Source organism: Rhipicephalus sanguineus, chromosome 6 (genome assembly GCF_013339695.2).
Source record: "Rhipicephalus sanguineus isolate Rsan-2018 chromosome 6, BIME_Rsan_1.4, whole genome shotgun sequence".
Classification (NCBI taxonomy): Eukaryota; Metazoa; Arthropoda; class Arachnida; order Ixodida; family Ixodidae; genus Rhipicephalus; species Rhipicephalus sanguineus.
The window spans coordinates 169,823,143-169,845,685 of NC_051181.1; the positions used below are offsets into that span (position 1 = coordinate 169,823,143).

The 22,543-nt window shown below is 47.2% G+C and overlaps 1 protein-coding gene across 3 annotated transcripts in view; it reads right to left on the minus strand.

Annotated features, from left to right (window-relative positions):
• The window catches only part of LOC119397034 (E3 ubiquitin-protein ligase SHPRH), a 269,191-nt gene that overhangs the window by 232,389 nt on the left and 14,259 nt on the right, over nt 1–22,543 (minus strand). For all 3 annotated transcript variants that reach the window (XM_037664462.2, XM_037664460.2, XM_037664461.2), the window contains exon 5: nt 13,148–13,286. In XM_037664462.2, coding sequence (XP_037520390.1) covers nt 13,148–13,286 — 139 coding nt within the window. The remainder of the gene's footprint in view (nt 1–13,147; nt 13,287–22,543) is intronic.

Consider the following 22,543-nt stretch of genomic DNA (forward strand, 5'->3'; position numbering starts at 1 on the left):
AGCCATTATTCTCGTCATTCTGCGGAGAAACGAGGCACCAGCTACACGTCTGTAAAGAATTATGTGCACTTTGTTGACGCGACGACTGATGACGATGAAGAACTATGGCTAGGCCCTTTGTAATCGGTTGGAAGCTTTAAACGGCCCACCAGTTATGTAATTTGCATTGGGTGACGCCCGGTCGCTATTTCCCTCGCCCGCTATGCTGTATAACAAACGTTGACGTGGGAGAGAGAGAGGGGGGGGAGAACTTTACTGAGACCCTGAGGAAATGGATCATGTGCTTATGGGCTTCCTTGGCAACCAATACAAGTGCACTTGCGAGGAACCCACTACACTATAAATCTTGTAATTTTTGAGAAGTAGGAAAGCAGGCATTATGCCATTTTTCGTCATTCTACGGAGAGCCGTGGTACCTGCTCAACGCATGTAAGGCATTATGCACACTTTGTTGATGCTGTGCCTGATGACGATGAAGAATTATGGCGGAGTCCTTTGTAATGGGTTGGAAGCATTCAACAACCTTCTCATTGCGCAATTCGCATTGTGTGACGCCTGGTTACAGAATTCGCGCTGTGCGACGCTTGGTGCTTATTTTACTCTTCTACCACGCTATATTGCATATGCTAATGTGGTTCCTTCCCGACATGAAGCCTGTATAGGACCTTTCTGCAAAGCAGTTTCAAGCACCGGCATGGCTCAGAGGTTGAATACTGGGCTCCCACGCAGAGGACCCACGTTCGAACCTCGTTCCATCCCGGAATTTTTTCTTATTTCGTTTTTTTTTTTTTCTTATTTTGAGCGATAGTGGTTACGGACACCGGCGGCGGCGGTGGACAACTACGGCGCCAAAAACGGCCGGTGAAATGATCTCATAACAGCTTTCGCTGTAAAAAACGCGATTCTCTTTAAGCGGCCGCTGTGAATGGGAGGAAATGAGATAACATGCCCTTCGACCTTCCGATGGCTGCGGCCCGCCTACTCGTCGGCAAGAGCGAGGGAATCAGACAATCAGATGCATCGAATACAAGCGAGGTGGGAGAAAGCATCGCGCCGTATGCGCGCGCGAAGGAAAAAAAAGCAAAAAAAATTACACCATCTCCCACTAAAGGGGACCATGAGGCGATGCGAAGCCGGTGCAATTGCACGATCGCGTTCCGTTGGCGTTTGTTGGGCTTGCTACCGACCTCGCGTCGTGGAACGCGAAGAGGAACACTACGCGCGTCGTGTCTTCCCTCTAGCCTGGCCGTTTTTCAAGCACACGAGCGCCACCAACAGGCGAGCAAGCTCTCATGGGAAAAGTGCGTACACCGCAAGGTCAGTGGCCGCCGCAGCAGCCGCGACGAGCGCACGGGCCGCCCTGTAGCTTTCCGCTTGCGCCGTGCCAGGACTTCTTAGACGCAGTGAACTTGGGAAGGTGCAACACGTTACTGTGCAATTCAATCACGAACTTCAGTGTTTAGCTGCGACGGCCTCTCGACGATTTCCATCTGTCCCACTGATGGACCAGCTGAGCGGCTCAGAAGCGTCATCTCTTATTTATTTTTTTTTGCCAGTGCGCCTAACGGCATAAATAAAAAAAAATACAAGTCGGTTGCCTATGAAGTGCAGGAGTGGTGCATGATTCGCAGATGCATTTGGAATCAACGTCCATCGACATCGTGTAGTCGGCATTTGGGGAAATGAGATACATTCACTGCGTCGCTCGCACCATACATGTAAAGAACGATAACTGCCTACTAACCTTCATTGGTACTATAACTACAGGTAATGAAAAAAGAAAAAATGCAGTACAAGGAAGGAAACGCACAAACCATCTAGCACTCACTCACAAGTGAAAGTTTATCACACGCGTGAGAAAAAGCATATATACAAAAATAGGGGTGCATCCCGCATGTCATAACGAGGCACAAATAGTCAAACAACTAAGGCACGTCTTTAGGGTCGATTAATCAAATTGAATTCCTTGTCTTGTAACTACTGAGAACGTTGACTGACACAACGTGTGGCGTTATTTGTGACATGATATGCCTCCGAAATTTCTCGCGTTGTCTGATTAGGTTGATGGTACAAAATTACTGTGCTTTCGAATATGGGATTACATTTGCATGACTGACAGAGCGACGTGAGATGACACGGCTCCATTCAATGAATTTCGACGCTCGCTGAGGCGCGTGTTAATTTATCGACCAGTCTGGCCAATGTACATGTGGACACAAGAAATAGAAATTTGCGGTTAACTCCTACACAATTTACAAAACAATTGGCATGCCTCTGACCGCATTTTTCTTTGCCCACCGCAGACCCCTGCGACTTTAATGCGACAAAGCTTATTTGGGGCGGCAAACACAACATTCACCCCCACATATTTTCTCTACATTCGGCAGGTCATGGGACTTCTCATACATATGTGGAATAACTGCAAAATTTCTAGTTTCTTCATTACTCACGGATGGAGGATGTCTGTATTAATCTTTCTTTGCCATGAGAACCAATTCTCGCAAACCGATGCAACGATACGCAGAATATCCCACCTTTTAAGGCGATCACTTTGCAGCTGGAAACTACTGCTCATCTTATGTGCGCAAGTTTTTTTCCAATGCCGTGCGTAACCATGACATCACGATTCCTCGTTTAACAATATTCTAATGTGACGACGCGAAATTAAACACCGATTTCACTGAACACGGACTATACTGCCCGCAAACATGATCCGCAGTGAAACTTAAAACATGTAGTATTAAAAAACTGCAAATTATCAGAGCAAGGCACCTCGCAAGTGAATTCTAGTCACATCCCTTTTCCTTTTTCTTTAAACACTTTTAGAATGTGCTCTTTGTACATCGCATGACTTGTCAATTAAAATCAAATAGTCATCTTATACCTGAACACCGTAACACCTATACAGTTTGGTTAAACAAGGCCACGAGCCGCTATGGCATTAAATGCCATAGCTGCTTGTGAACAAGTAATCATTGAATAAATATGAATTCGGTGTTCCAGCTCACATTGCTCACAATAGCACGTTCTGACTGCATGTATCGGCACATGATAACTCGCATGCCGTTTAACTGCTACATCCGGTATACATCCGCTCTGTAATACCTACACTGACTGCATCATTCCTTTCGAATTTTATGCGTAGAGATACATGCAGGTGCATTCAGACGTGCAGTATTTAGGATTTAATAATAGTCGACCATCAGCGACGTGTTTTTTTTTTTCGTTTGGTACTCCCGCGGCACCAACGAGCAGCGAGCGACGGAACAGCCGGCGGACTCGCCGTACACACTTTTCCCATAGTGCTTCGCGCGCCTGCGGGGGTTATGGGATTGCTTGAAAAAGGTCTATTCTCACAGGGCGAGCGGGGAACGCGGTCTACAGGCTCCACGCGTGAGAGGGAGGCAGCGCAGGAGAGGAGAGAGAGAGGGGACGCGCATCATCGCGGCGCAGGAGAGAATTTCGGCATGTCGAGCCCCCATTTCATAGAAGTCAACCAAAGCAAGCGCTGGACTGAACGCGTGCAGCGCTCTACCACTTGAAGGAGAGGAGACTAGAGGAGGAGAGTAGCGCATGCGCCGCGAGAGCAGAAGCGAGAACGCAGGAGAAGCGCAAGCAGGTGCTGGTAGAGAAGTGGAGAGAGTAACGCGCAGCTGTTGGAGAGAGGGAAGGAGGAGAGTTGCACATGCGTAATGTGAGTGCGGACTACCATGCCATGGGACATAGCCTCGAGCAAGAGATGCTTTGAATCTAAAAGAAAGAAACGCAAGAAGGGAGTCGTTTTAGGCTGGCCCCAGAAGCATGCAGGTTGCCCAAGCAATGCAGTCATGGGAATACCTCAGCCTTGTGTACGCCGTTTCTGAACTGCCCAGCTGTGTCGGCCGTATGTGCGCGTTTTGTACCTGCTCTCACCACTGGATGTGAAATGCGTGGTTTGACGACAGTGCAACATGCCGTACTGCGAGTGCGATGGTGCGACAATGACCCGGCGACTCAAGCAAGCCTGCCGCTGTGTATATTACCAAGCAGATGATGGGCACGCTGCGTTTGCGGCACCATCAGGAACACAAATGGTAAGTAATACTTATGTTTCCTCTGTTCATGCGTTCTTATCGTCGCTTGGGCAGCCGTAGGTGTCGTTCTGCACATTGCGTCGAGTGAAAAGTGCAATGAAAAATAAAAAAGAAGAAAAGTCATTAAGCTCACATAGTGACGATTTGTAATGCGTGTTTAGAAACTCCCGTCTCACATGCTTTACACGGCCAGCCAATCGATGCGCGAGTGTGTCTTGAAATACGATGTTTGTACAACATAATTTTTCTCTTTGCGATAAAGCACAAATGAAGCAGAGTGCTTTCAAGGAGTACACACTAAAGCAAAAAAAAAAGCCGCTATTATCACACTGTCATGTGATGAAATGTGTATTGAAGCCAAATTTGTTTTCTATTAATTCTGTTTTCATGCCTGATTTGCTTGTTTTGATCTTTCGTCTCAATGTCAATTTGTGCACGTTAACAGGTGACACAATCGTCACATAATTGTGAACATATGATGAAACATAATTATGGCCAATGATGTGACAGACATCCGCTAAGTGACAGTGTGTGTTGTGAAGAACATGCATTTTATGGTATTGTCACTTCATTAGTCGCATATCAGTACTGGAACTTGCCAGGGTTACATATGCATAGTTATAGCCTTTAGGAGATGTATTAGTTGTGCAAGGCTGTTTTATTCACATTGATATAATTCAGCGGAACCTGTTGAACATCGTTGTTGAATCACCTTGTTTCTTCCCTCTTGTTATTTTGTTTTTCATGATGTTGCCATAGTATTTATGATCTGTACACAGTATCCTCACTGTTGACACAATTTCTGACAAGGTAAAAGCACTGGTATTGTGTCCAGGTCTTCTTTTGTCCTCATTACAAGTACGCTGTTCATTTTTGCCATGAATCAATGCCAAGTCGCCCAATCTTCAGTCCTAAACAGAGCAGCTGTGGCTGAACAAGAATCTAGTGTCCAACGTGTTTAAATACAAAGTGAACCTCACGAACATACACACCCCTTTACACTATAATGCTAACTTGATGACATCGAAATCTACCCGAATGGTGGTACACAGGACAAGAGTTACACTTCTGGTGTTGTTTCGCATTTCTTTACCTTTAGGTATTTTTCGCCATGTGTACTTCAAGTGAAAAGTTCACAAGATAGTACTTAGCAGCCTCACAATTTTGTATTTGTTTCATGTTTTGTTAAAAAAGTCTGCAATAAGTATAATCAACTATGAGTCCTTGGCAAGAAATTCATTTTTATGGACACAGAAAGCTTAATGAACTTCTTTTTTGTATCATTTTCAGGAAGACATTTCTGGCAAACCAGCAAGAGCTGCTCGCCCACTGCTTGTGTACGAGACAGTGTATTGTGGGAACACTCCACTGTGCCTCACTGTACACTATCATGAACATTTCTTACATCTTACAGCACTTGGGCAAATACCGGGATTGATGCAGAGTGTTATGCATGATACTGTGTGCAACCTTTCCAGTAGCATGTGCATTTGAAAATTTCACATTGTTAAAAATGACACTTAGTGGAACCGGCTATATTCAGCACACTTTATCCTAAAATGGACAGTACATGGGGCGAGTTGATATGTATTCTAGTTAAGGAAAGTGCGGGAAAAAAACCCTGCAACACAGAGAAATGAGAATGAAAGGCACAGGACGATGCGATACTAGCAACTGAAGTTTAATGCAAACCACAGAAAGATATACAGATATAGTATGAAAAAACTACAAAATTAAAAAATCACGCAGTCGCAGAAAGAGTAAAAACATGTAAAAACATATACGCATTAAACTTCAGTTGCTAGTACCACGTCGTCCTGTCTTCTTCATTTCTATGTGTGTTGTGGGTTTGTTTTCCCGCTTTCTTTAACTATGAACCTAGGTCCCGACTGCTTTACAGCCTCTATATGTGCGTGGTCAAATTTTATTCAACCTCATGGCGTATCAAGTCCTAGAATCCAATGTGCCAAGCCATCAGCCACTATTTATAGGAAATTTTTAATTTTTGGGCACATGATTGCCGAATTTCAAGTTGATCTTGAAGCCATAACGCTGGGCTTAATTTTCAATATGGTAATTATGCATAAGCCATGAAGTGAGGAATTAAATATGAAGAACTTTAAGTTGCAGATGGCACTGGCTGGCATGGATATATTGTAAACATAGATGTACTAATTATGCATAATAGAAGTATTGGTACACTGTAGTCATGTGATAACGCCGACAAGCTCCCAAGCATAATTCTAGAAATTTATGTTAGTTTTCAGATATCTGTGAGTAAATCTGTGGAGCAATAGTATATGAAGGCAGCGTTGTCATTTCGTGGGCATTTCTGAATGCTTTTATAAATTGTGGTAAGTGGATCTACAATCAATTTTATACTTTTCTGCAGGAAACTCAACTGTATGATCATGTGCGACATGTTTTGATGCCATAGTGCAAACTAATGCAATAAAAAACTAGAACATGCCTATCTGCATGGTTGCATATTTCTCAAAAGTAAAGCTAGCCTTACTGTACTAATTTAGTTGCCTTCATGTGTAGGCTGACACCAAGTTCCTTGTGCATCCCATTTCTTTGGATTGTGCTTAGATACTGGCACTGTGAAGTGCACATGTCAGTAGGCATTACGAGGAGGTTTTACACATTACTTTCAAGTTGCTTTACTGCTATGAATTATATATAGTGCTTGGGCTGTACTCTATATGTTGTTCGATGTGTTCAGTATTGGGTGCAGTTTCTGTGCACAAAAATGGAAATATACATAACGGCTAGTGTTTTATTACCAAAGAAGTAGAACACATGATTTACACATTAGAACACACTGTGGAAGAGAAATAGATGACAGGAGGTTAGGCAACACGTCATCACTGTGTTCTAACGTAGGTCGGGTGATATTTCATCAATCGCAGCATAATTGAAGGTGACTGTTGTATAAGTGAACTTCAACATAATGTGCAGGTGGACGAGGGAATGCATATATGACTGAGTTTTTCCAGTTTTGTACCTATTTGCTATAGTCTTCCTGTTTCTGTGTTATGCATGTAAAATTCTGTGAACAAGCCAACCTGCCTACTGCTCTGAATATAGTATACTAGCAATTCAAACGAACCATTATTTTCTGGAGAACAGCTGTTTCACTGAGGAGGACTCTAATACATACTTTTTTTTTAATTCGTACTGCGTCATCTGTGCAAGGGGAGTGCCAAGTACACATGGACGTTCACAAGGGAGAAGTGCAAGTGCATTAACTTTTTTATTTTGCAGGAGACATGCCACTCGTAAATTTGTGGATGTTGTGCTTGACCAACGTTACTAGATTAGCTTGACATCAGTGCACACTTTTGGCATTGGCTTTAACGTGGTGGTGTGATGCCTAATAATAATGTTTAATTATTAAGATAGTAGGTAGTCTACAAGTATGAAAGCAACTAAATACAAAATATCAGTTATAGAGAACCACTGTATGCCACGCTAAAGCGTGAATTGCAAATAAGTGCTAAGTGCGGAAACAGTTTATCGTTCAGCTCGCGACAGTAGGCGCACTTTAAATATCCTTGTAACTGTGGCGGATGCGTGTGTAACTTTTATGTGCTATGGGAGCGGCAGCCGCGAGCGCACAAACGGTAGAAGAGAACGATGGACACGGACACGCTCACAGCTCGCGCTCAGTGGCCGGTGACAGTGAGTCGCGGCCGAGTCTTGGAATGATAAAGACGTGTTGCTCAGTGTCTCGTCCTCGTCTCTGAGGGGTTCTGCGCGGCGGCTGGCCCAGACCCCTACAATGCAAACACAGGCAGTCTTAGAACAGCTCAGAACACGCTGCTGCCACTGGACGCGTGCAACTCTCGGCAGAAATTACTAAAATTGCCCCACAGCATACACCCATGGAATGCACATACGTTCGGCCAACTGAAGATACCTTTGTCACGCTGGTATCCACGAATTTCAGGCGAGCGAAGCACTGTTGATATACGGAGAAGCACTCAAAGAGGGCACACGCTTATCATTTTCATAACGGCACGACACGACGAACCAAAGACTTCGGAGCCGAAGGTGTTCACATTGTCCTGCATGACGCCACACAAATTACATAGTGGCCTTACGTAAGCGTAAACACACGCCAATGGTTGTTCTTTGAAGACGACTGGAAGCAAATGTGCTCTCAGTGAGTTATTGACAGTGGAATTCAGGTTGTATTATTTCGACATTACCACTGAATCCATCTTCGGGATATCGTTGACGTGAAGTGTATTATCCAAAAGTTAAATGATTGTGTGCATTCTCTGTCAAAAGAATAATAGTGTTAAAACCCTCGGCTATAATCGAACCCTCATGGTTCAAGAGGGGCCGCTCTCCGGCCTGTTAATTATGAACCTGCTTGTAACTAAATCTGTGCATGCACTGATCAAGTCAGCACGAGATCCGTGGAGTTAGAACTCAATGCCATACACAAGTTTTGTAAAATTTGAAGCCAGTTATGACATTCAAAACTAATCAAAACAGGCGAGGCACAAGAGGCTGCGATACCAAAAAGGCAGTGTGGCCAAATTTAGGTTACGCTCGAACGTGCGTGGGCGCGCCGAGCTCAGCAGACGACAGTTGGCCTCTACCAGAAGTGAGTCACCTTTTTGAAAACTCGCAACCAAGTTTTTCCATATTTCAGCCTGTTTATTTAATTACAACTATTATACACAGTGTCAACGGGAACAAGCGCATCTGATCCAAACACCGCTCTTGATTTATGTTGGCTATTGGCCAATAAGGATGCTATGTCTCTTGCGAGGCGGAGAAACAGATACATGACATCAACTGACAGATGCCCCACCCACCGACGAGAGTGAGAACCGGCCTCTGTTTGAAAAGAGGGCGCCTGATAAAACAGCAACTTCGCACTCCGCTTGTAGCCTTTACGCGGTGCACACAACTGCAATATTTGGCTGAGCGGTTCATAGCTGTGTCAGCTTTCCGCAGGATGTGTTTTTTCAACAAGCCAAGGGGTGCTTCATGACCCTTTTAACCCCTTAAGTGCTTTATTTTTTTTTTGAAAATTTCCCATCCAAAAGTGCCAATTTTATTTATTGTTGATTTCGAATCTGATTGTACTAAAAAGTAGGTAGTCGATGTGTAAAAAATATTTGTACCACATACTTAGTCAAATCAACACAATAAAGTTTATTTCTGGACAATGCATAGGAAACCAGCTGCCTGTTGCTGATAAAAATAAGGTTATAAAGAAAACAGTTGCAGACGCCACATCTTCCTTCACTTGTGTAGGCTAAGCACCCTTGGGCTATTGGACATGGGAAGCTTCGGGAATGTGTGGAAAATTTCAAAACACGGAATAACGCAAAGCAGCTTGTTGCAGCTCCTGCACCAAAAGCGAGTTTCCATTCTCGACATTTTCCCGTTTTCTGTCTTCCATTATCACCGGAGGAGCTGCTCAATTCACCGCCATCGCTGCCTTCACTTCCGGACACAAGATAAACATCTGTATCCGAATCATCATCACTCGAAGAAGATGGCGAAAATGAAAAGCTTCTTTTTCGCGTTGCCGAGCCAGATATGCATGGGTCGCCGCCACCACAAGCCATCTTTTCACACAAAAACCACGCTCTTTCCGCAGGAGAAAAATAAATTGTTAAGAAAATGCTGCCATCTGGTGGATTACACGAAATCTGAGCTGTGGACGAGCGCTTCTCCTCCTGAACGCTAGAGAGGTGTACCTATTCCACTAGGACGAGCCCTGCTCGTCCAAAGCACTTAAGGGGTTAAGCAATGCATGTTGGGAGAGGTAGAACATGCTCACTCCCATACTAGCCACCGAGACGAGGCACCCCTCAAGGCTGGCTCCTTTTCAACATCGGCCTATGCAAAGTGGCACAAGTGGATGACATCAAGCTATGGACCACTCGAGGCTCGCACACCAACCGGCAAGACCCCAAGGCCTTCACGACAGAAGCATTAAGTGAGCCCCTTCCAAGTCGACCTACCTACGCATCAGACAGACAGAGGAACTTTATTGTGTCCTGAGACGAGGGTTCCTAAAAACCCGTGAAGGGGTTGGGAGCCAAAGGTTCCCGATCGCTTCGCAGGCTCCCCGGACTGCCTGGAGTCGTTTCGCAAGATCTGGACTTGCGATGCACTTTAAGACGTGATGCTTTGTTGTGCAAATGCGCAAGCGGGGCACCGGCACATTAAATGAGAAAAAGTTGCTAGCTGATCGCACGCTGAGCAGTTTAGCGAAATGTCCGTATACTGGCGACGGGAACTATCTATAGTCTGGAGGAGTCGGAGGGCCATCTCCTGCTTCCCAGTTAGCTCTCTGTGTGGATCTGGAAAGGATTTCCTGCCTAGCCTATAGTGTGAAGTGGCCTCGTGAAAGGTGGGCGCCTACGCATCAGACCAAAGAATACATAAGCGAACACAACTCTATCTTGATGGGGAAGCCATAGAGACGACACCAAATTTCATGTTTTTGGGCTTTTTGGGCTTGGATGCTCAAATTAAGGAAAAGTTATTTTGCACGCTGAAGATAGCTGGATCACGTTCTTTTTGTGTTCTCAAGGCTTGACTGCGAGTGTCGCAAACAAAGGGAGCAGATCTTCAGCTGCATTTCGACCAGGGGAAGTTTCCACAGGCCAAAAATGTGAAAATATCCGGATGCATCTCAAAGATGAACTATCTGAAGCTACTCCATGTAGAACGAGCTTATCTAGGTAACGGCCCTAGGATGCACACACCATCGAGGCGTATCCAGAAGCGATCTTAAAGCCAGGAAAGCTGGATCAGAGAAGCACATGAACGCCAGAATAAACTTTCTATTCTAAGAAGGCATAGTGTAGCTCTCTCACTTAATTTCTTCCTAATCTTCAACTGAGGGGCACGTAAGCTTTTATTTTGCACTCGTGAATATTTGGGCGGCATTAGAATAGAGTAAAAAAGGCGATTTTTTTTCTTGAATGGCATCCGAGAGTCGTAAAATTGCGTCATATAACTGAGGTTTTTAATGCATTATATTTCTATGGGTGTATTGCCGGGACCGAACCGATTCGTTGAAAAATGCGGGTCGTCGCAGAACCGGGAGACATGTAATGAAGGTTCTGCTGTATTTTTAGGTGTAATAAGCAAGCCACATTAATTGCAGTGAACATGTAGTGACAGCACAGCATGCATGCAGGTGAGTCCCTGCACGCCTGTATTTATTTTATTTACAAGATACTGCAGGTGTACACTATGGCTAAGGAGCAATTCACTGAGATGCAGCATCGCTCTGCACTGAGACATGGTCTTGGCGTTCCTGTCATTCATCCATCAGTCTGTATCACACAGATACTATCACTGCAACACTTCTCCTTACATCACAGCAATGACAAAGAAAAAAAAGACATATACGAAAAATACCCCGACGCCACCTGTGAAGAAGTGTGCGTAATTGATTTCAAGGCACTCAGTGTTCTATTATAACAAAAATAATGTCATAATATGTTAATTTATGTGTGTTACTAATCCTAATTAAGTTGTAATTAAATATGTATTTATCCTGAATGAAGGAAAGAAGACAACTTTTAAGAGCTCTTTTTTTTTGTTAGACACAATATTAATGAGAACTAACTGACAACAATGCCAAGGAGAGTGCAGGGGATGTTATTTGCAGTAATTAGGATAGAAATGAGAAGAAAGTAAAGTGGACGAAAAGATAACTTGCCGTCAGCAGGGACCGAAACTGCAACCTTCGAATAACGTGTCCGATGTTCTACCACTGAGCTACTGCGGCGGTTGTCCTCCCGTCCACTTTATGGCGTATATATGTGCGTTTAAACCGAGGAGTGTTAGCCAGTGCCGATGCGGAAAAAGAGTGTTCCACACTTGCCGCCATGGCTGCGATTGGCGCTAACTGACACTCCTAGGCTTAAATGCACATATATACACCAGAAATGTGGACGGGAGGATGACCGCCACTGCAGCTCAGTGGTAGAACATCGGACACATTATTCGAAGGTTGTAGTTTCGGTCCCTGCCGGCGGCAAGTTATCTTTTCGTCCACTTTACTTTCTTCACATTTATATCCTAATTACTGCAAATAACATCCCCTATACTTTCCTTGGCATTATTGTCTGTTAGTTCTCATTAATATTTATCCTGAAGTCATCCATGCTCTATTTTGGCATAAATACCGTATTTACTCGAATCTACCATGCCCCTATTCTAAGCCGACCCCCGAAATTTGCAAAGCCAGGAAAGAAAAAGACTTAATCATTGTACTCGAATCTAAGCCGACCCCCCCACTTTCGCACATCGTTTTTTCGAAAAAAACATCGGCTTAGATTCGAATAAATACGGTAGTAGAAAATCTCAGGCTAGAAATATAGTGCAAATTCATTTTTGGTGATGTCCATTTTTAGGAAAGAAAAATTACACTTTTCACATGGCTCACAGGAAACGGCACGTCGAACGTGGTGGTGCCTTCACAAAATGATCATATGCAACAGTACACTGTAAACTGAAGTTAAATGAGGAGAAATTTATTATGCAGGAGGTTCAATTCATCCAAAGCTCAATATGTCTTGCTTTTTCTTAGCCCCTAGTCGACACAAGTAGCAGAAACAAGCGGTGTACACAATTGTGTACATAGCGTCTCAGGTTAGCATTTTTAGCTGAAAATTAGTGGTCATGTTCATTTGTCAAGTCCAGTGTTTGCAGAGTTTAATGACACAAAATGTAAAACTTCAAGTGGCTCATCCCTCCACATCGAATGGTTTCTATACAGTTTTTTGCATGCCAGAATATTTGCTGCGGCGCTGTAATAGCAGCAAGGCCTCCTGTACAGTGAATCATCTTAGTATTTTGCTCATTTGTATAGTGCCCCTTTACCAAACAGTCTAAGCCTCGTCGCACCCCTACCAGAGATTCATAGTATGACCCTTAATCCATAGCCACTTCCTTGCCCCTTCTAGTACAACTTTATTCATATCCTGATGACGTTACTTGCACTGCTTCCCACTGCCAAGTGTAGCGACCCGTGCTTGCTTTATGTAATGTTATGACGACACCCAATAAACTTTTGCACCCACCGTGGCTTCATCACAGGTGGGCATTGGGTGCAGCAGGATGCATGCCAGCATCTCCACTGTCTTGCCAAGTCCCATTTCATCGGCCAAGATGCCACCAGGTCTAGATGTGGCCGCAAAGTCCATCTTCTTTTCGACAAAGCTGCAACATCAAACCATGAGGCATCGCCATAATCTAGCTTGGCCATTTTCGGGGCATCCAGATGACAACCTTAAAAGTTTTGTTTGTTCTAACTTTATGTCGTTTTCTCACTGCACAGAGGAAGCAAGAAACAAATTAACTGAAGCACCACCATACAAGCCAGACGGTTATTGTAGGAAACCCAATTTCTTTGCTACGTAGCTTAGTTTATGGGGCTTAGCATGCAAATGCAATGCACTCGGGAAATGAGAGATAATTTCAACCACTCGTTAACGTCACTGCTCCTGGCATTTCACCTCCATCAAAGTGTGACCGCTGCAACCGAGTTCAAACCTGTGTCTTTGGGTCAGCAGCCAAGCACTGTAACCACCGAGCCACTCCTCATAGGTTGAATGGCTGTTGATAAAACAATGTTTTAAAAATTTTCCTGCTGAGGTGATGTGTGTGTATCACGCTGTACAGCTGCCAACAGCATCTGCATTCTGTGCACCATCATCACAGCACACTGAGCCACCACCTATGTGAAGCGCAAGAGAGCAACCAATGAGAGCTATACAGCCCATCCTTGATGCAAGGTAAGCCTTGGTGTTTTCAAAAAGGCACCAGTGGATGATTATCTTCTTAATACAGTAGAACCCCACTGATACGTTTTTGAAGGGACCGTAGGAAATAAACGTAACAGACGTGAAACGTAAGAGCCGAAAAACAGGAAAAACGACAAAATATTTACTGGTACAGAATTTTCTTTCAGTGCTTACAAGCAGCACGAAAATTGGCATGCTCAGCCGCGATCTAGACAATGGATAGAAATGCGGAGGTGGGGACGGCCTCATCCACAGTAATGTAATCAACGTATGTGATTTTTTTTAACACCAACAGCTATAGGCATGAAAGAACTAAGCACACGCAATCACGACCAGCGCGGCGAGTCCGACCGCCCGCGAACCGCGCGCATGACCATGCGAGCTCCAACCAGCTCGAACTCCTCCAGTCCTCCGACAAATAACGATGATGATGAGTCTACGCCAACGCGATGGCAGAAGTGAATGCCAATTTCGAAGGCCTTGCTTTCGCAAGCAATTACGTCATAGACGCCATGTTTGTGCAATACAAATCTCAAAGGCTATGCTTTTGTTATTAGTAAATGCCAATCTCGAAGGCCTTGCTTTTGCGAGCAATTACGTTATAGACGCCATCTTTGCAATACGAATCTCGAAGGCCATGCTTTTGTTTGCATCAATTGAAAGATCTTGTTGCTTGCGCCTCTAATGCGGCTAATATTACCGTCAAACCAGGCCAAGCTGCGTGAGAATGCACCATGGCTGCTCTCTTCGGTAGTCACTCGGTCGGCTCCGAGCGCACTTCGCGACGTATCATACGGAAACGGTCCGACAGTTATGACGTAACAGCGGGGTTCCCAATACATTGTATCCTATGGGAGCTATGCCGGGACCGGCGGAAAACGACATAACAGCCGGGAAAACGCAGCAGTGAGGAACGTAACAGCGGGGTTCTACTGTATAGCCATCCTGGCAAACTAAGACGCCTCACTAGGCCCTTGCATCATAAAACACATCATCAACAAGCGATGTGGCCTACAGGGTCAGGTAAGGGTGCACCTGATGGATGACTCAAGCACATAGATGTAGCTCGTTTTGCAGAGCCTGTATTTCATCACAGAGAGATGCAATCAGTTCACCAAAGTCAGAGATAACTGAGGCATTTAACATTAGAGAGAGGGGCGAACAGTGCATCAGCTCTCCTTGCATTGCCTTAGATGACAGCGAGTACCTATTTTGGGAACACTCCCTACCATAACCCGTGGAAGTGCCTGACATTTTTAGGCTTGTTTGGTATGTTTTTGGATTCGAGATGGGGGCTTTCTGACGTCCCGTGTATAAAGAGTGGTCACATCGGTGCACGATAGGTTGTCAGTGTCTGCATGCAGTATCAAATAAAATTCAGTTGCACATCAGAACTGTGGTGTGTCCTTAAATCATCTCTCATCCGCGTCGTTTCCTTTTGCGCTGTTTTTAAGAGGTTCAAAAACTGTTGTTGTACGATTCTGCACATTCCGAGACGGTAAAACTGATGATTCTCATGTTTTGCTTGAAGAAAGTCTTGGAGAAGTTGTATTCAGCCGATACATGACAGCCTGAACAATCATGTTGCTGAGTTGCTGAAAGCAGCATTCTTTACGTGGTCGCTGTGGCAAAGAAGCAGAGGTTGAAGGAAGATCGGGAAAAAATCCGACTAGCAGTTGTCCCCTATATGTTGCCAACTGCTACGAATGTTGCCAACTGGTACGGTGTGTCGGTGGTAAAAAACCGGCGTGTGCATTGGCTCTTGCATAGCCCCAGCTTTAAGCGATCAGTTTCTTGCACACCTAGACAGGAAGGTCTGCGGCCAGCTTTCAGAATCACGGGTTCAAAAATGCTTTCGGTATGTGGATGACTACCTTATTTTAATAGATTGTGATGACGCTGCTTTTGATTCTTCTGTTCACGACACGTTGGCTATATTCAAAGAGTGCCTAAGTCCATTGTCGCTTACTCATGAAGTCCCGGAAAATGGTTCGTTGCGTTTCTTAGACATGAAGTTCACCCTTTCAGGCAATCACCTGTGTACGAACCATGGGCAAATAAGCCACTTCTGCCATTTGGGTCAGCCCAGAGCAAGCTCGTGAAAAGGGCTATCGTGCACACTGGTCTTTGGAATGCACTCACCAGATCCTGCCCTCACGCTGTTGACGGCAGCTTCAGAGCGGGAATAGCTCGTTTTGAGGAAGCGGGTTAGCCGACGCATCTGCTGATTTCAGTGGCGGAGGCGTTGCGAAGAAGAATCAGAATAGCCAACAGAGTTGGCGAAGGACAGCCAGCATCAAGGCAGAAGGTGGCAGTCATTCCTTACTTGCATCGTGTGTCACATAGGCTTAAGAAGATAGGCCTACGTTCGGGTGTTTCTGTCATATTTTCCGCGCCGCACAAACTGCATCAGTTGTGTGCTAGGACATGCCCCGTGAAGCAGGCGCCGCACAAGTGTAAGGGCGAACATAAAAACCATTTTGTTGAATGTGCCGACAAAGTTGTGTACAGTGTTCCCCTTTCCTGTGGTCTAAAATATGTTGGACAGACCAGGAGATGCTTGAACGTCAGGTTACAAGAACACAATTTGAAGGTACAAAAGAGGAATGACGGGTTCCTTGCCCAGCACTATTCCCAGTGCGGCTGTACGCCAGCATTCGAAGAGACCGGGGTCCTGGCCAAACATGCAAATGATCAAACCATAGTGATCATTGAGGCCTCGATAATCGCCAAAGGTAACTGCGTCAGCAAGCCCTCGGTTGCCTTGACCCCGAAAGAGCTGGCTTTTCTTGACAGCGTAAACTATGATCCACACCACTGATATGCTTTTCGGTGGCCTTTCTGCGCATTCGTTCATTATGTATTTCTTCATGTCCGATAAGTGGTTTCTGCTTAACCTGTTCACGATAGTTACGCGATTTTTTGTGAGCGCTCACGTGACGTGGTATGATGACATATATACATGTGCGTTTTTTCAATAAACCCTCAGTTGTAAGACAGCGCTCGTCTATGTTCCCTTTCTTGTCCCTTGTCCGTTCTTGCGCTGATTGTTGAAGATGGATTACCAACTAGCCCAATCTCAAACTTTGCTTTAGAATTAGTCTGCAAACTTCTCAGCAATAGCATTTTACCCGATCATGTCCCCACAAACTTGAGCTGCCTGAACAGGTGGTGCCATCTGGCGGTGGAATGCGCAACCAGGCAAGCAAAGAGCTAAACAGGTGTGTTCCATTTCATCGAAGGGGAATGGCCATTATAGTTGGCCTCCAAATGCGTTGGAATCGCAGCTGTTATTTTCCGACAGCTCAGCTTGTGCACGTGACACGGTCAGTCACACACAAGATTTCCGACGGAGTCTACTTTCAACTGAGCTACTGAGCGTCTGCTCTTCGCTGCTTTCGCAGCTTTCATACTACGCGCTGGCGGGACCGGCATGCCTTGCATGATTTCCGGTTTTGTCCCCACTTAGACGTCATGCGAAGGTAGTATGCTCGGTTGGGTTTCGGTGTTGCGCTTTTTTGCTTATTTAAAATTATTCTCCAATTTGCCGAGTATTTCTGCTATCGGGCCCGTGACAGGAGCATCTCAGGAACATAAAAGCACCGTTACTTTGACATGGCCAAAAAATCGCCAGAGTTGGCCTTTAACAGTTGAACAGTCTAGCTTTTGGTGATCCCTTTATGGTCAAGAATTCCGGTGACGTTATTAAGTTTTTTGAAGACAACCGCTCCGCTCGGTACTTTTTCTCTATAGATGTAGAAGAGCTGTTTTATTTGATACCCTACGAAGAGCTTTTTATGGCTGTTTGGTCTTGTGGGATGCTGTGTTGATAGAAGGACACATCCCAACATAAAACGTAATGACTGTTTATTAGTGCAGTAGGAGTAGCGAGGCAAGCATACCGACGCTGTGCTCAGTCGGGTAGCGAAGGAATGATCACTTCTGAGCTTGGCAGCTTGGTTTTATAGCCACCGTCGGTGACGTAAGCCTCCAGTGACGCTGCGGTGGCGCTATCCCTTATCTTAGGCGTGGTGTAGCATGCAGCCATGTCACGCCAGGCTAGATAGTGACGAGGCGGAGGCTTTGCCAGTTTGTGCACACTGTCTCGCCACATCACCCCCACCCCCGCGGAGTGCGGAGCCCTCAGGGTCTGTAGAAATCTGGGAGGCGTACCAGACGTCCAGAGCGTGTCGTGACTGGAGCGGGCTGCGACGTCGGCGGCTGTGGATACCGTATTTACTCGCATAATTTGCGCACTTTTTTTCGTGAATTTGGAGCTCCAAAAAGGGGGTGCGCAAATTACGCGGAGATTTCGCGAGCACATCTGAAATAACGCACAATATATAGTCCTAGTGCGAGAGCTTAGGCCCACCGGTATCGCCGTGCCGTGGCACTTCGTTACTCCCAGCATTGTCGCGAAGAGCTTCAAGACGCTTCAACGCACTCGACGGAAGGACGACGCGCTTTGGGAGGGCGGTGACAGCGGCCGCGGCGATGATTCTCAGTCGGACTTCTCAACCAGTGATTCTGACTAGACCGTGCATGACCGAATCTGGCTGGTTAAAGTACGTGCTAATTCTGTTAAAAACCCTTCGTTTGTGCTATAATTTATTTTCTTCTTTAATGTATTATATCGCACGTGTTAGCTAACACGTGCGATATAATACATTAAAGAAGAAAATAAATTATAGCGCAAACGAAGGGTTTTTAACAGAATTAGCACGTACTTTAACCAGCCAGATTCGGTCATGCACGGTCTAGTCAGAATCACTGGTTGAGAAGTCCGACTGAGAATCATCGCCGCGGCCGCTGTCACCGCCCTCCCAAAGCGCGTCGTCCTTCCGTCGAGTGCGTTGAAGCGTCTTGAAGCTCTTCGCGACAATGCTGGGAGTAACGAAGTGCCACGGCACGGCGATACCGGTGGGCCTAAGCTCTCGCACATATTTGAAAAGGTATTCTTCAACGGCAGGAAACTTTCCATGCTTCGGTCCTCGGAACGCTCTCCTTCCCGGTCTTGTATTAAAAAGCGAACTCTTCTGCGGCACGGTTCCCGTTTCCTTAGGCAAATTCTATAACAGTGAGCTTGAATTTTGCCGAATAGTTATTGTAGCCCAGCGGCAGAGAACAGTGAAAACGCAACTGGCTGATCGCGAAACCTTAACTTCCGAAATCAACGAAGGCTGCGTCGCAGCGTGGACGCAGAGGAGGAGGGTCAGCGAGGGGAAATGTTGGCGCGGCTGACCCTCGCACGCCTCCGATGCAGAAAGTAGTCCGTGCCGTGTCGCGTGCATGCATTCTCACGGCGGGAGAACGCTCGAACAGTTCCGACAACCCGTGAACAGGTTTGGTGTTCGGGTAGGTTGGTACGGTCTCGGCGGTTTCCGGAGAATAGAACGAAGTAATCGGAAGAAGGGACTTCGCACTCGCAGCCTGTCTTGTGTATGACTGCGCTCGCCTGCTCGGTGAGGGCCGCGGCCGTTCAAAGTTTCCCCGTGCGCGCGGGCCGGCGAGCTGGCTCGAGCGGGGCGGGGAGCGCAAAATATGCGAGTAAATATTTTTTTTTTAGCAAAGCTGGCTAAATATTAGGGGTGCGCAAATTATGCGAGGGCGCAAACTATGCGGGTAAATACGTAGATGCCTGTGGATGGAGTGGCGCTGCCCGGTTCGTTCGAAGCGATGTATGCGGGCTTGAGCCGGTCAATCGAGACGCAGACGTCGTTCCCGTTCAGGTGCAGAATGAAATTTTTGTTGTCGCGATGGATGACCAGGTAGGGTCTGCTGTAGGGTGGCTGGAAAGGCCTGCGGACAGTGTCGTCACGGAGGAAGGCGTGCGTGCACGATGCTAGCTCCTTGAACACGAAAGGTGTAGGCTTGCAGTGGTGGGCTGCAGGTGAAGGGCGTAAGGCGGCGATGGTGCATTGGAGCCGGGCGACGAAGTCGGTGGGATCTGACGTCGTAGTGCTGGATGGCAGCGCAGCGAGAAATTCACCTGGGAGACGGAGTGGTTCCCCGTAGACGAACTCTGCTGGTGTAGCGTGGATGTCCGGCTTGAAGGTGGCGCGAAAACCGAGGATGACGGCTGGGATGGCCTCGAGCCAGGTTGAGTCCGGGTGGCCCATAATGGCTGCTTTGAACTTTCGGTGGAAACGCTCGATCATTCCGTTGGCACAGAGGTGGTAACTGGTGGTCCTCAAGCGTTTGAAACCGATGGTCAGCCCAAGGAGCCTGAAAAGGTGCGACTCGAACTGTTGTCCTTGGTCGGTGGTTACGCGGAGTGGGGCGCCGAAACGAGCAATCCAGCTGGTGAAAAAGGCTGAGGCGATGTCTTTCGCGGTGTTTCCCTCGAGGGGCCATGCCTCGGGCCATCGAGTGTACCGATCGATGGTGGTGAGGCAGTAGCGATAGGGTCCAGCCGGGGGAAAGGGTCGTATGATGTCGAGGTGGATGTGCTCAAACCGACCGGAGGGCTGAGGGAATGTTCCAAGTGGTGACGCGACGTCTGGTGACTTTAGCGCGTTGGCATTAAATACAGGAGTGCGCCCAGGTGCGACAATCCCGCTGCATGGAGGGCCAGACATAGCGGTCAGCCACGAGGCGTGTAGAGGCGTGTATGCTGGGATGGCTGAGGTTCTGAAGCTGGTTGAAAAGACCACGGCGATGGGACAGGGGCACTTAGGGCCTGCTTTGTCCTGTCGACATGTCGCAACAGATTGTGGTTGTTGACCCTGGTATGGGAACTTGTTGCAGCTGTAGTGAGGACCTGCCCTTGAGAAGTTCCTGCAGTTCGGCATCCGTAGTCTGAGCCTCGGCGAGGACGTCCGCTGTTATCTGCACAGAGCTGATAGCTGCTACACGTGAAAGCGCGCCGGTGACCACATTGTCTTTCCCGCTGACATGTTGGATGTCGGTGGTGAACTGTGCAATGAACGAGAGTTGGTTCTGCTGTACAGGCGGGAGCTTGTCGCGACGCTGAGAGAAGGCGTAGGTAAGAGGCTTGTGGTCAGTATAGATGGTGCAGTTCTGTGCTTCGAGAATATGTCGAAAGTGTTGCACTGCTTCGTATATCGCCAGAAGTTCTCTGTAGTAGGCTGGCAAACTTGTCGGGGCGGTGGTCGTGGTTTCGTCAGTGGAACTGGCGACTGAAGTGGTTGTTTTCCAAGCTGCGAGTTTCTTGGAGAAGAACGCCAAGGGATACCAGGTGTTGTCCATGCGTTGCATGAGGGCGGTGCTGATGGCAAAGCTAGATGCGTCCGTGAAGAGTCTCAAGGGAGCGTTTGGCACGGGATGGGTGAGAAGCGCGGCGGTGCAGAGGGCGGCTTTGCATTCTTCGAAAGTTTTAGCTAACGTCGGTGTCCACGTGACGGGTTGGTTTCCTCGTAGGCCAGCCAAAGCATCATGGAGGGGAGCCTGGTAGTCGGCTGCGTGTGGCAAGAAATGCCCGTAAAAGTTCAGCATGCCGAGGAAACGGCGAAGATCTTTAGCGGTGGTTGGTTGAGGGTAATCTTGCAGGTCCGAGATACGTTGGGGCAAGGGCCGAGTTCCCTCAGATGAAACTTCACGGCCGAGGAAGCGGACGATGGTAGCACCTAGCGTACTTTTTTGGGTATTGACGAGTAGACCGTGGTCATCGAGGCGTTGGAACAGCAGACAAAGGTGCCTGTGGTGCTCTTCGGCATCGCTGGAAAATACCAGTATGTCGTCGAGGTAAATGAAGCAGAAGTCGAGACCACGGACGACTTCGTCGATGAAGCGCTGAAAGGTTTGTCCAGCGTTCCTCAGGCTGAAGCTCATGAAGGGAAACTCGAACAAGCCAAAGGGAGTGATGATTGCTGTTTTCGAGACGTCATCCGTATTGACGGGTATCTGTGTGTAGGCCTTCATCAAGTCTAGCACGGAGAACACGTGGCAGCCATGAATGCGATGGGCGAAGTCTTGTATGTGGTGGACGGGGTACCCGTCCGGGATGGTGCGCGCGTTGATGGCACAGTAGTCCCCACAGGGCCGCCAGCCTTCGGTCTTCTTCGGGACAAGGTGAAGTGGCGAGGCCCATGGACCGTTAGAGCGGCGGGCGATTCCTTCGCGGAGCATGGCCTCGAACTCTGCTTTAGCTATGCGCATGCGGTCCGGGGCAAGGCGACAAGCACGGCAGAAAACCGGGGGGCCTGAAGTGGTCGGGATGTAGTGCACGGTGGTGTGCTGCACTTTACGTGGCAGTCCGCTAGGCGCGTCAATCCAGGAAATTCGGCGAGGATGGCGTGGTACGGCAAATGATTGTCGACACTGAGTGCCTTGATGCTTGGCTGTTGGGCGGTCTTTCGCTGGCCTGGTGTGGAGTGTCCCGTTGTCGCGTCGTTGAGGAGGTCGTTGCGGCAGTCCGGGAGGAGGTTATAGTACGCCAGAAAGTCTGAGCCGATGATTGGCTCGGCGACCTTGGCAATGACGAAATTCCAGTGGAGGTCACGGTGTAAGTTTCTGAGCTGGATGTGCAGACGGAGCGAGCCGTACATCTTGATTGTGGAGCGGTTTGCCGCACTGAGCTCGAAAGATGTAGGCGGACGAGGACCTTGAAGATGGGATTGCGGGTAGCAGCAAATGTCGGAACCGCTGTCGACAAGGAACCGCTGCTTCGTGATTTGGTCGGTGACAAAGATTTGACGGCCTCCGGGTTGGCAG